Source organism: Aythya fuligula, chromosome 31 (assembly GCF_009819795.1).
Source record: "Aythya fuligula isolate bAytFul2 chromosome 31, bAytFul2.pri, whole genome shotgun sequence".
Lineage (NCBI taxonomy): Eukaryota > Metazoa > Chordata > Aves > Anseriformes > Anatidae > Aythya > Aythya fuligula.
Genome location: NC_045589.1, coordinates 36,109 through 50,431, shown reverse-complemented (window position 1 = coordinate 50,431; position 14,323 = coordinate 36,109). Strand labels below are relative to the sequence as shown.

The following is a 14,323-nucleotide window of genomic DNA, read 5'->3' as shown; positions in this document are numbered from 1 at the left end:
TCAAGGAGGGCAAGGTTGAAGAGAAAGAAGTACATGGGGGTGTGGAGGCGGTGGTCGCAGGCTACGGCTGTGAGGATGAGGCCGTTGCCCAGGAGGGCAGCCAGGTAGATGCCCAGGAAGAGCCCAAAGTGCAGGAGCTGCAGCTCACGTGTGTCTGCAAATGGCAGGAGGAGGAACTCTGTGGGGAAGCTGCTGTTGGACATTTGCTGACATTGGACATGGCTGTCTGTTGAAGAGAAGAAGGCAGGACAAAGTTAGAACAGACTTCTCCAAGGAACACCTATTGCAAGTCTTAGAATAGTCCCCCAGACCAGCCTTTCTCTTTGTAGGAGAACCTGTCTTCAGCTCTCTTGCTTGAGCTGTGGCTGGTGCTGGATGAGAATGGCACTGGGAGCAGGGGCTACTGTGGGCTCCAGAGGAGGTGTTCCTGTTATGAAGCAGGAGGGAAGCAGGAACATGGAGCAACCTCAAGTTCAGTCCACTTGTCAGATGAACGAGCCTTGCAAACAACTCATCTGACCACCGAGTTGTCCCAGATTCCCAGCTGCAACTCTGTAGTGTCTGGAGGAGGCTTGGACACTCAGCTCCTGCTGTTCTTGGCCAAAGTCTTCTTTCACCCTGCCTGTGCTCACAGACCCCATCCCATGCGGCTGTGCTCAGCGCTGCCCTGCAGCACTCTGCCACCAACAGGGCCCTGCCAAGGGGCACCTCCATGGCTGCAGGAGCTACGGGGCAGCTGACAGAGAGCCTGGCATGGCCAGCCAGGGCAGGGTGTTCTGGGATGACTGGGGGCACCTGCCTTAGGGCACTCCAAGGGGCTTCTGCCAGACTTCCTCACCTCACAGTGCAACCCAGCAGGACTCTCAAAGCCTACTCCATTGCCCACTTCCCTCCCAGGAACAAGGCCCAGCAGGAGACCCTTCCAGGACCTGCAGCTGCATGGCCCTGCAGCCAGAGCCTTACCTTGTCAAGGGCTGTGCAGATTTCTCCTGCAGTCAGCTCTCAGCATCCTCCCAATTCACTCCCAACTGCCTCCAAGCCCTCTCTCATTCTCTCCTCTCCCTGTGCCACCTGCGGTCAGAGCCCCCAGCCCTGCTGTGTTGTGCAGAGGAACTGCTTCTGGGCAGAGCTGTCTCTCTGAACCAGGAACCTCTTGCCAAGAGCCCTCCCTGTCCCAGGAGCCCAGCCCAGATCAACAGCACAGGCCCAGCCCAAGTCATTGTAATCACCCCTCTGGGGGCTTTGGTGATGAGCCCATGAACCTCAGGCACTCAGAGACAATCGAAGAAATCTCTCAAGAAGTCCAAGTCAGATGCAAGTTTCCTGGAGTGTCCCCCTAGGGCCAGCACTGACACAGGCTTCCTTGGAGCTCGTTAGAGCGGAATATTGAAGGCAGTGAGGACAAGCAGACAGAGGGAAAGTGAAGGTGACACTCATGTGTAGGAAAACTGGATGTGGTTCACCAAGCAGAAGGGCTCGTATTAATGAATGAATTTTGAGGAATCGAGTAAGGGGCAGTGTTGACAACACTGGACAAGCTCAGCAGTGATGAAACGAGAGCTGGCTTCAGCATAAAGCAATCCAACATCATACACCATGTGTGCTGCCCTGAAGTAATGTGATGACAGTTGGAGACCAAAGTCATGGACTGACTGAACCCATTAGATGTTTTATAGGGATGGCTTTCCCATAATATAACCAGACCCATCAGTGACCAGTACATGCTGCTTCCCATTTTCTGGGAGTTTATTAGACAATGACATCTCTTCAATATGTGTCACCTCCTCCTGTAGCAATATTTCCAAGTCGCTGTTCTTTGGTCAGTCCTTAGTCACTTCCAAAATTTCAAGACTGGGGTTTCCTATTGGAGCCTGCTGTGAAATCAGTGCGACCCACTTGCTCCATGGAGCATCAGGCACATGATGTGTAGAGGAGACATTCCCTTGAAACATCCAGCCCAAAAGAGGCAAGTCGGTGCCCAGAGGAGCTGTGTGTCAACACAAACCACTTCCAAAGCAGCTCAAACCCCTTTGTATGCTACCAATATCACTTTCCCGGTTGAAGTAGGTCTTAGGTACTTACTATCCCTGACTCCTCAATCCTAGGGGTCAACCTCCCCTCTCCCTTGGTACTTTCTGCCAGAGGTTCCAGATGGGGTGATTCTGGACCCCAGCCAGCCCTGCATTGGGCTCTGCCACCTGCCTCACCCCAGCCCTCTCCAGCGCCTTCCTTGCTGCTCTCTGATGCACACCAGGACCTCCCCGTGTGTGCCAGCCAGCACGTCTGCTGAGGGCCAGGGTGGCTGCTGCAGGGGCAGGGAGCTCAGCATGGCCCTTGCAGCCCCCTGCCCTGGGCCTGCCTCTCCTCTTGGCCTCGGCCACGGCCTATTCTCTGCTGGCAGGAGGGCTCTTGGAATGCACTTCCTGGCCTCTCCTTGCCTGCACACAGCTGCTGCACACTCAGGATGCTGGCAAAAATGTGTCCTCACAAGCCGCACTACCCCATGGACTGCTTCTCCTGGCCTCCCCCACTGCACTGCCTTGACTCCTTGTCTCTGCTGGGCCCCATCTCCTGCACCAAATTGGGCACCATCTCCTGCATCCCTTGGCTGTCAGCTCCCTCTCCCCTGCCCCGTAGTATGACAGTGCCATGGTGGGACGTGTTTCCAGTGGGCTGTCTACCAGACACAGTAATGAACACTATGAGCAGGACTAGAGGGGTCCTGCTTCCAGCCAGAGGGGAGTCACGGAGGAAAGGGACAATTGGGTTTACTGGACTGGATATATTTAATGGCCTGGCACATCAGACCCACAGATGTATCAGGCTCTACTGGACACCGGTGCACAGTGTACCTTAATGCCATCAAGCTATAAAGAGGTAGAACCCACCTGTATTTCTGAAGTGACAGGTGGGTCCCAAGAGTTAACTGTCTTGGAGGCTGAAGTGAGTCGAACTGGGAAGGAATGGCAAAAGCTCCCCATTGGGATTGGCCCAGAGGCTACGTGCATCCAAGACATAGTCTTCTTCAGGAACGGGTACTTCAAAGTTCCAAAAGAGCACAGGTGGGGCTTTGGCATAGCAGCCTTGGAGACGGAGGACATTAAAGAGTTGTCTACCTTGCTTGACCTTCCACAGAATCCTTCTGTTGTGGGTTTGCTGAGGGTTGAAGAACAGCAGGTGCCAATGGCTACCATGGTGGTGCACCTGAGGCAGCGTCACGCTAACTGAGACTCCCTGATTGCCATCCATGAGCTGGTTCATCGGCTGGAGAGCCAATGTGTAGATGTAGAACTTAGTAGCGTGGTTCAGTGATGGACTTGTCAGTACTAAGGTAAAGTTGCATGACCTGGGTTACACGTCCATTGAGGCACAATGCAGTTCTTTTGCCTTCTGCATCTATAGCAAAGGAAGCATGACTTTGCTCTACTCTATTGACTGGGCAGGTCTTTTCACATTACTCAATTTAGTTTTCTGTGGCTGGAAGGGGACAATTTCCCAAAAGCAGCCAAACTCATGGGTACAGCTACAGCCACTTGAAGATATATTTTCTGTGGAAAACTCATCCTGAGTTTTCCACAGAAGACTCAAGAGAGACCATGGATGTCCAGGTATCTACAAAGATTCAGGCTGAATTTCTCAGATTCCAATGGTCATTTCAATTTTATTTATTTTATTTTATTTTATTTTATTTTATTTATTTATTTATTTATTTATTTATTTATTTATTTATTTTCATTTCATTTCATTTCATTTCATTTCATTTCATTTCATTTATTTATTTATTTTCCCAAGGAATCCCTGACTTGTCTTAGAAAAGGTTTCATGTGTTGGGCTGGGCTGCAGCTACAGGGACAAAGACCACTGCTGGCAGTGGAGGTATCGGACCTTCAGACTCTGCTTTTCCTCCCAATGCAGGTCTCTAAAGAAATCACCCTGGATGAATACCAATAGGAGAATGATGCTCAAAACTGAAATGCAGCAAAATTCAGCCTTTAAAGCAATAAAAGATTTGTATTAGGTGCTTTTTGGAATCTTCTTCCTTAATTACATCATGCAAGCTCTGCAATTAGCTGCACAAGGTGTGAAGGCTTGAAGCAAATTATGGAAGAAATGTTAGAAGTTTCTTCATTTTAATGAGTTCCATGGTGTATTATGGTGCTGAGTCTATGAAGCTCAGGTACTGAGAGAAGAGTGATGTAACCGCTTGAGCAAGTAAAGTCAGAAGGAAAAGTTGAAGTGTCTTGGAGTATTAATGGGCCCCACTGAGGGCTGTTACCAAGAGATTCTCCTCAGGGACTTGTTAGGGCAGATAATTGGAGACCTTGATTGCAGACAGGCAAAGCACTGTGCTGAGAAATGTCTTGGTTGGTTTTGGTGAAGCAGAAGAGCCAAGGCCTGACTCCAGCCACTGGGAGGGGAGATCCTGCACCCCCATATCGATCTCAAGGCTCTTCCTGGGGTCTGTGGGATGTTCTAAACAGTGTGATGCCATGAGAAGAACAGTGGTATGACACCTCCCTGCCTCTGCAAGGGTTGCAAAGAAGCAAGGAGGCCTCACTGCAATGACTACATCTCATCACCTCATAAGCTCTAGATAAGGGACAAAAACGTCAGGGCTTTTGGGGCCTTCCATTCTTGCCAGCAACCTCCACCTTCTCCTCTGCAAGCTTTCCTATGCTGTCCCACACTTTGTCCTATTTCCTGGAAGCCTACAGACACACATCTCTGTTCTTCACCTTGCTCTCACCCTGGCATTTCCATCATTTCACCAATGTCTCATCAACCTTCACCAGCTGTTCCTTGAAAAACAAAGCCAGGGTTTGATTACGGACACTCTTTGGGTGACCTCTGGCACCACAGCAGTATACTTTGAGAGACATTTTTTCCTCTTTGTGGCAAGTGCCAACCTTCCAAGGTGCAATTTCTGGCAGTTTTCCTCTCCTGCTCTTTCCTACCACCAAAGAAAGTTCCACCTGGGTGGAAACCTGTCCTAAAGTAGGCATCCCAACCCATTGGCCTTCTTGTGGCCTGTCAGCCAACCAGATAGAAGTCACCTCACCAGCATCTTCCAAACCACGGTCCTTCTGCTGGCCCTGCAGCTTCTTGTTTAGACACACCCAAGCCTTGTGCCTCCTGCTGTCCATTCGTGAACTCAAACAGAAGGGACAGGACAACCCATATCTGCGCCTTCTTTCTGTCTGGGTCCTCCTGGGTATGTAGGCAGAGGGTCCATGGTCCCTTGCATTCATCTTTGAATGCCATGTGACTGCATGTGGTGGATTTATGTGGCAAGGTTTTGGTAGTGGGGGGCCATTGGGGTGGCTTCTGTGAGAAGAATCCAGAAGCTGTCCCATGTTAGATAAGGGCCTTGCTGCTGGCCAGGTCTGGGCCGATAAGTGACATTGTTTGTGCCTCTGTGAGAGCATATTTAAGACAGGGAAAAAAAAATTGCAGAACAGCAGCTGGGAGAGAGAGAGGAGTGCGAAACTGCCTTACAGGCACCAAGATCAGTGAAGAAGGAGGGGGAGAGGTGCTCCATGTCCTGGAGCAAAAGTCCCCTGTGGCCTGTGGTGAGGACTATCGTGAAGCAGGCTGTCCCCCTGCAGCCCATGGAGTACCACGGTGGAGCAGGTGGACCTGCACTGATGGAGGCTGTGGCCTGTGGAGCACCCTCTCCAGAGCAGATTCCGGGCCAGACCTGTAGTCCTTGAAGAGGAGCCCACGCAGGAGCAGGTGACCTGGCAGGAGCTGCTCCCCATGGGGGACCCAAGCAGCCCCTGCACAGCCCCTGAGAGGCCCAGCCCCAGTTCCTGCCCCCTAGTTTTTGCTCCAGAAGGACTCCCCTAGGTCCTGTGTCACTTGTCCCACCTGGGTGCCTTGGCTACCCCAGGACATCCTGGAGGTAGTGGCCACCTCTGACTGGAAAACTGAAACCAGCCATGAAAGTAGATTGAGGAAACAGTTGAAACCTGTACAGAAAAGGACTCGATGTAACAGCTGAAAGAGCTTGCCAGCACCACCAGCTTTTTTTCTATGAATGTTCATTATTTATTTTCCCAGTTTTCTATTGACAGCACCATGGACAAATGCAATAAAAAAATCGTGCTTTCTTGATGAATAGTTTTATGCACACACTTACCAAAATACATTTCCCAGCATTGCTAATGCTTCTTTTACTTTTTTTTTTTTTTCCCCTCCCCTTATTCTGTCTTTGAAGAGCACTCCAAGGGAAAGAGTTATTGAATTAAAGAATTAAATTAAATTAAATTAAATTCATTTTCAAGTCCCCAGAAATCTTGCTGATCCAAATGATTGACAGCCCAGTCCAGAAAGGCAGGGTAGTGTGAAATAGCAGAGAGTGGCATCTGCAATGAACCTGTAAAGGGGTGAGAAAAAATCTCACAGGGACACTGGGGGTTGTTTCTGGAGGCACAAAGAGCAATGCCAGGGCTGTGTGAGGTGCTTATGTCTGAACCGGTTCCTCATACACATGGGGCTGTTGAGAGACATGAGTCACAGAATCACAGAATCATCTAGGCTGGGAGAGACCTCCAAGATCACCTAGTCCAACCTCTGACCTAGCACTGACAAGTCCTCCACTAAACCATATCACTAAGCTCTACATCTAACCATCTTTCAAAGACCTCAAGGGATAGTGACTCAACCACTTCCTTGGCAGCCCATTCCAATGCCTAACAAACCTTTCAGTAAAGAAGTTCTTCCTAATATCCAAACTAAACCTCCCCTGGTGCAACTCTAGCCCATTCCCCCTCGTCCTGTCACCAGCCACGTGGGAGAATAGACCAACCCCCACCTCGCTACAGTCTCCTTTAAGGTATCTGTAGAGAGTGATAAGGTCACCCCTGAGCCTCCTTTTCCCCAGGCTAAACAACCCAAGCTCCCTCGGCCACTCCTCATAAGACTTGTTCTACAGACCCCTCACCAGCTTCATCGCCCTTCTCTGGACTTGCTTGAGCACATCAATGTCCTTCTTCTAGTGAGGGGCCCAAAACTGAACACAATACTCGAGGTGCGGCCTCACCAGAGCTGAATACAGGGGGACAATCACTTCGCTAGCCCTGCTGGCCACACTGCTTCTGATACAAGCCAGGATGCTGTTGACCTTCCTGGCCACTTGAGCACACTGCTGGCTCATATTCAGCCAACTATCCACCAATACTCCCAGGTCCTTCTCCGCCTGGCATCTTTCCAACCATTCATCTCCCAGCCTGTAGCGTTGCTTGGGGTTGTTGTGCCCCAGGTGCAGGACACAGCACTTGGTCTTGTTGAACTTCATTCAGCTGACCTCAGCCTATCGGTCCAGCCTATCCAGATCCTCCTGCAGAGCCCTCCTACCCTCGACCAGATAGACATATGCACCTAACTTGGTGTGGTCTGCAAATTTACTGAGGGTTCACTCAATCCCCTCATTCAGATCATCGATAAAGATATTAAAGAGAATTGGCCCCAGTCCCTGGGGGACTCCTCTAGTGACTGGCCTCCAACTGGATTTAACTCAATTCACCACAACTCTTTGGGCCCGGCTATCCAGCCAGTTTCTAACCCAACAAAGCGTACATGAGACCAAGCCATGAGCAGTCAGTTTCTCGAGGAGAATGCTGTGGGAAACAGTGTTGAAAGTCTTACTGAAGTCAAGATAGGCCACAGCCACAGCCTTTCCCTCATCCACTGTGTCACTTTGTCATAGAATGAGAACAGGTGTGTTAAGCAGGATCTGCCTTTCATAAACCCATGCTGGCTGGGCATGATTGCCTGGATGCCCTGCAAGTGCCGTGTGATGGCACGAGCTTCCTTGAGCTTCCCCAGTACCAAGTTCAGACTGACAGGCTTGTCGTTCCAAGATCCTCCTTCCAGCCATTTTGTAGGTGGGCATCTCATTTGCTAGTCGCCAGTTGACTGGGACCTCCCCTGATAGCCAGGACTGCTGATAAATGATGGAAAGTGGCTTGGCCAGCTCTTCTGCCAGTTCTCTCAGTACCCTTGGGTGGATCCCATTCGGCCCCATCAATTTGTGTACATGTAAGTGCTGTAGCAGTTCGCCAACCATTTCCTTGTGGATTATGAGGGGCACATTTTGCTGCCTATCCCCTATCACCAGCTCAGGGTACTGGGTATCCAGAGAACAACTGGTCTTGCCACTAAATATTGAGGCAAAGAAGGCATTAAGCACCTCATCTTTTCCTCATCTCTTGTCACTAAGTTTCCCCCCACATCCAGCAATGGATGGAGATTCTCCTTAGTCCTTCTTTTCATGTTTATGTATTTATAAAAACATTTTCTGTTATTCTTAACAGCAGTAGCCAGATTAAGCTCCAGGTGAGCTTTGACCTTTCTAATTTTGTCCCTGCACAGCCTCACAACATCCTTATAGTCTTCCTGAGTGGCCCACACTCTTTTCCAAATGTCATAGAGTCCCTGACTTGCACACCACGTGCAGTGCACTGCAGTGCTTGCAATGTCCCTCTTGGTCCTGTAGCCACTGCCAGAGGCTGGAAGGCACCTCAGCCCTGCGGTGCTTTCTCCTGCTCTGCCCTCCTCTGAGATGCCCCAAGGCATGAGGAATGGGCACATGGACCTCGGTTCAAGGAATCACATCCCAGGACTGCACTCAGGTGGCTTCCCAGGAGATGTTACTTGGCCTCGTGACACTATCTTGCCCCACTGGCCTTCATGAAATATGTGGGAATAACTGATGGCCTTTGTGCTCCTTTGTGTTCATCTCTCCTGTGTGTATACAATGTGGCTGCTGGCACCAGTAGCGAAGGGTTTCTCTCCCCATATCTCCACTGCACACAAACAGGGAGTTGCTCTTCTCCTGAGACATACAATCTCCCAGGGGACAATTTGCAGCTGAGTGCATCTGTGCTGGCCTGGACAGACAGAGCTGCACCCCTTCACCATGCAACTCCCATTCCATACAGCCCTGAGACGGTGCTGCTCTGCAGACTATTAAAAATGTCCAAAAAGACACCAGAATTCATCTTGTGCCTGAAATGCTTTACATTATCACTCTTATGCAGAAGATTAAGGGAAATTTCTTGTTTCTGAAACACAACAATGCACCAGTTTCCTCAAGGCATCCTTGAGCTCCTGGTTCCTCATGCTGTAGATGAGGGGGTTCACTACTGGAGGCACCACCGAGTACAGAAATGACACCAACAAGTCCAGGTATGCGGAAGAGATCGAGGAGGGCTTCAGATGGGCAAACATGACAGTGCTGAGAAACAGGGAGACCACAGCCAGGTGAGGGAGGCATGTGGAAAAGGCTTTGTGCCGGCCCTGCTCAGAGGGCATCCTCAGCACAGCCCTGAAGATCTGCACATAGGACACCACAATGAAGACAAAACATACAATGGTTAAACAGGCACTAAAGATGAGAAGCTGACCTTCCCTGAGATAGGCATGAGAGCAGGAGAGCTTGAGGATCTGAGGAACTTCACAGAAAAACTGGTCCACAGCATTGCCTTGGCAGAGGGGCAGGGAAAATGTAGTGGCCGTGTGCAGGACAGCATAGAGAAAGCCACTGCCCCAGGCAGCTGCTGACATCTGGGCACAAGCTCTGCTGCCCAGGAGGCTCCCATAGTGCAGGGGTTTGCAGATGGCAACGTAGCGGTCGTAGGCCATGATGGTGAGAAGATAAAACTCTGCTGAAAAAAAAAGAAAAATAAAAAAAACCTGAGCAGCACAACCTGTGTAGGAAATGGCTGTGGTATCCCATAGGGAGTTGGCCTTGGCTTTGGGAACAGTGGTAGTAATAGTGCCCAGGTAAAGGAGGGCGAGGTTGAGGAGGAAGAAGTACATGGGGGTGTGGAGGCGGTGGTCACAGGTTGCAGCAGTGAGGATGAGGCCATTGCCCAGGAGGGCAGCCAGGTAGATGCCCAGGAAGAGCGCGAAGTGCAGGAGCTGCAGCTCGTGTGTGTCTGTGAATGGCAGGAGGAGGAACTCATTGGGGAAGCTGCTGTTGGGCATTCTCTGACTTTGGACAAGGCTGTCTGCTGAAGAGGAGAAAGCAAAACAAAGTTAGAACAGACTTCTCTGAGGAAAACCTAATGCAAGTCATATAGCACCCCCAAACAGAGCCTTCCTCTTAGCATGAGAACTCTTCTGCAGCTCTCCTGCTCAAGCTGCAGCTGCTGTTGGCTGAGGGAGGCACTGCGAGCAGGGGCTGCTTCAGGCTCTAGAGGAGTCCTTCCTGCAGGATCTGCAGCTCGCGTGTGTCTGCGAATGGCAAGAGGAGGAACACGTTGGGGAAGCTGCTGTTGGACATTTGCTGTCCTCTCAGGAGGCCACCCCAGCCCAAACCCTCCCCAGCTCTCCACACCTCCTTTCCTCTCCCCAGCACAGCCCAGCCCAGCCCAGCAGAACAGCCCATGCTGGGATGGCACACAAACAGGAAATGGAGAAGGGGAGGTCAGTAGCAGTGTCCCTGCTGCTGCCATCTGCAGGATGTAAACCCCGCCACTCCACCTTCTCAGACATCCTGCAGCCCCCCAGTCCAGCCCCACTCCCCACCACAGCACAGCACCACACTGCTGGCCCTGGGGCTCCTCAGGCAGCAACACTGCACACACTCAGCACCCTGCTCTGCTCCTGGGACACCCCATGTCCCACACAGTCTTGCCCCAGCCCAGCACGTCTGGGCTGGCCTGAGCAGCCATTCCTGCAGCCCCTGCCCATGCTGCCCACAGCCCCCCAGCTGGCGGTGCTGCCCTGCAGAGCGAGGGGACTGTGGTGCGCGGTGCTGTGGGGGCACTCTGCAGGGTTGTGCTGGTCAGGCTGGGAAGTCAGAGCCAGCCGGTGTGGGGCACTGCCACTGAGTGCCTCCCACACAAGTGGTTCCTTGGCCATGGAGGGTGCGCACAGATAGCCCGCCTTCTTCAGAGTCAGAGACTCATGGAATAGCCTGACTAGGAGGAACCCACAAGGATCATCAAGTCCAACTCATTTCCAATGTCATTAGATGTTTTGGGGTGGTTCACTGTATTCAGTCTATGAAATTTCACCAGAGGAATAACAACAAATCCAGCAGATTGTTTTCCCTATGCCTGCTGCGTTTCCTGGAGTTGCAGAGCTCTCCTTGCCCTGATTTAGCACCTTGAATGCTTTAGCACCTGGGTGCCTCCACATTGGACAGACTCATGTTCTGTATGTTCCATGCTCTCCTGCCTCTCCTGAGCAACAAGAAGAATCAGTCCTCACAGTAACACAAGGGCTCTGAAGAAGAATGTGGGAGGTGAAAGAGGGAAGCTTGGGAAAAAAATAAAATAAAATAATAAAATAAATAAAAACAAAACAAAACAAAACAAAACAAAATAAAATAAATCCTGGGACTCCCTGGCAGTGCTGCTGTGCCAGGACTCTTTCCCTCCACCTTTGCACACAACCAAGTGCCCCTGCAGCTCCACCACAGGTCTCTGAGGAAGAATCTCAGGCAAGCAAATCACAGCAGGGTTCTTTCTTTTATTTAAATACACAGAGCTTGGCTTCTCATTTATTCCATGTCTCAGAGTCACACAGACAGGTAGATACTGAAATGGAAGGGGATGAATAATGATACCTTTGTGTGCAACACCATCACATATAAATCAAAGATAAGATAATGCAACACAACCACACACAAATTTCCAACTTCTAGGCCTGTAATGAGCTACATTATAAATGATATGCAGAGGAAGAATGGCAGTTTATTGGTTCTGAAAATATCCAGTTACCAATTTGCACACTGCATCCTTGAGCTCCTTGTTCCTCATGCTGTAGATGAGGGGGTTCACTGCTGGAGGCACCACTGAATACAAAACTGCCAGCAAAAGATTCAGGGAGGAGGAGGATACAGAGGGGGGCTTCAGATAGTCAAATAATCCAGTGCTGATGAACAGGGAGACGACGGCCAGGTGAGGGAGGCATGTGGAAAAGGCTTTGTGCCGGCCCTGCTCAGAGGGCATCCTCAGCACGGCCCTGAAGATCTGCACATAGGAGAGCACAACATAAAGAAAACATCCAAATGCTAAGCAGGCACTAACCACAAGAAGCCCAACTTCTCTGAGGTAGGCATCAGAGCAAGACAGCTTGAGGATCTGGGGAATTTCACAGAAGAACTGGTCCAGGGCATTGCCTTGGCAGAGGGGAAGGGAAAAGGTATTGGCAGTGTGCAGCACAGCATAGACAAAAGTAATGCCCCAGGCAGCTTCTGCCATGTTGACACAAGTCCTGCTGTTCATTATTGTCCCGTAGTGCAGGGGTTTGCAGATGGCAACATAGCGGTCATAAGCCATGACGGTGAGAAGAGAAAACTCTGCTGAAATGAAAAAGACAAGGAATAAAATCTGAGCAGCACATCCATAGGAGGAAATGGCCCTGGTATCCCACAGGGAATTGGCCATGGCTTTGGGAACAGTGGTGGAGATGCAGCCCAGGTCGAGGAGGGCGAGGTTGAGGAGGAAGAAGTACATGGGGGTGTGGAGGTGGTGGTCACAGGCTACAGCAGTGAGGATGAGGCCATTGCCCAGGAGGGCAGCCAGGTAGATGCCCAGGAAGAGCGCGAAGTGCAGGAGCTGCAGCTCACGTTTGTCTGCGAATGGCAGGAGGAGGAACTCAGTGGGGAAGGTGCTGTTGGACATTTGCTGTCTCAGGGCATGGTTGCCTGTGCATGGAGTAATAGGCAGTGACATGTTAGAGAGACTTTTCTGAGCAAAAACTAAACCTTATTTCATAGAAAACATCCTCACCAAGGCTGTATCCTCACTGCATCTTCATCTCAAGAAGACTTGCTCCTGCCTGGAGCTCTGCATCTGTCTGCCTAAAGATGCCACAGAGACCATGAAGATCCTCTGTAATCTCAGCAGTAATCAGTGCTGCTGGTAAAGAACACCAGGGGTGCATCTCAGGCATCCACTGGCCAGAGGTATCTCCCTATTTACAAGTGCTGAGAAGGACATCCACCAATCCCACAAGAAACAATGAAGGTTGTGCTGGTGCTGTCTGTAGGCTAAAGGGTGCGGAGTGAAGTTGTGAGGTTCCTCAAAGACCTACACATCTCTTTTAACTGTAATACTCTATGAGTTTAGGTCCCTTCTACAATGCTTACAACACAATTATCATCTCCCTGACTGTCATCCAAAGCAGGAAATTAAAAAATGAGACCTCAGAGAGTGCCATCTTGTCAGTTATGGCAGGTGTTGTTCTTCCCTTTCAAGAATCTCCCCCAGAAATGCCCTGGGGGTGCTGGGGAGATATGAGGAGCCTGGCCCATGTAGCAGCCCCCTGCCGGCAGCAGGACCCTGCTCTGCCCTGGCTTTTTGGTCCTTCCAGCCACAGCTTCTCCCCGCAGTGTCCTGGGTAGCTCCCCGGGCAGGCTGAGTGCTGAGCCTCTCAGGCAGCAGAGGCCCTGCCCCAGCACACAGCCGCTGAGGCACAGCAGGGACCCTGCTCTGCACCACAGCCCTGGGCACCCCTGCCTGCACCCTGCTTGCACAGCCTGAAGCCAGCCCCAAGAGAAGGAACCCTCATGTCCTGTCCCTCTGACAGCTTTGGTAGGTAATCCCTGCTCTGGAGCTTGACATTCTTCTGTTATCCAAAGAAACTCTGAGAGTTCTCCTGAAAGATCCCATAGGCTGTTGGATCTGCCATCAAATCTGAAGATGGCACCAGGAACAACAGCTGCATTGCCCTGCAGAGAGAGACTTACCCTGTTCAGGGCTCTGAAGATTTCTCCTGCAGTGAGCTCTCAGCATCCCCCCTCCACACTGCCTTTAACATCTCCCTCCCTTCTCTCAGCCACCCTTGTCCCCTGCAGGCAGTGCCCCCAGCCCTGCTGCGCTGTGCAGAGGAGCTGCTCCTGGGCAGAGCTGTCTCTCTGCAGTGCTGCCCGCTTGCCAGGAGCTCCCCTTGGGCCCAGGAGCCCGGCCCAGCTCAGCAGCACAGCTCCAGCCCAACGCCTCTCTGTCTCTCCCCTTTCTTATGTCTTTTGAGATCTCCCTGGGCCTCCAGGGGAACCACCTTTGAAACACACTGAAATAATTACTGATTTTCCTTCCTTCAGCTGCTGAAGGAATCTCATTTCCAGCTCCATCCTTCCTTATTCAGAAAATGGATGAGGTCCAAGGATCACCTTTCCATGCCCTGTTTTTAGGCAGGACACTCCTGCAAGGACAGGGATGGATCTTCCTTCTCCCTGCTGAGGGAAAGGTTACAACTGAGCCAACCAAGGCACCTCCTTCTTTGTTTGCTGTCCAGAGGCTAGAAGGGGTCTCTGCTCTCTCCCATGCCTCACATTTGGAAACTGCCCTGGCTATGTTACACAGTG

The 14,323-nt window shown here is 51.1% G+C and overlaps 1 protein-coding gene across 1 annotated transcript; it reads right to left on the bottom strand.

Annotated features, from left to right (window-relative positions):
• Positions 1-11,705: 11,705 nt before the first annotated feature.
• Positions 11,706-12,638, bottom strand: LOC116500116 (olfactory receptor 14A16-like). The gene has a single exon (XM_032205031.1). The coding sequence runs from the start codon at positions 12,636-12,638 to the stop codon at positions 11,706-11,708; it is 933 nt and encodes a 310-aa protein (XP_032060922.1).
• Positions 12,639-14,323: the final 1,685 nt, after the last annotated feature.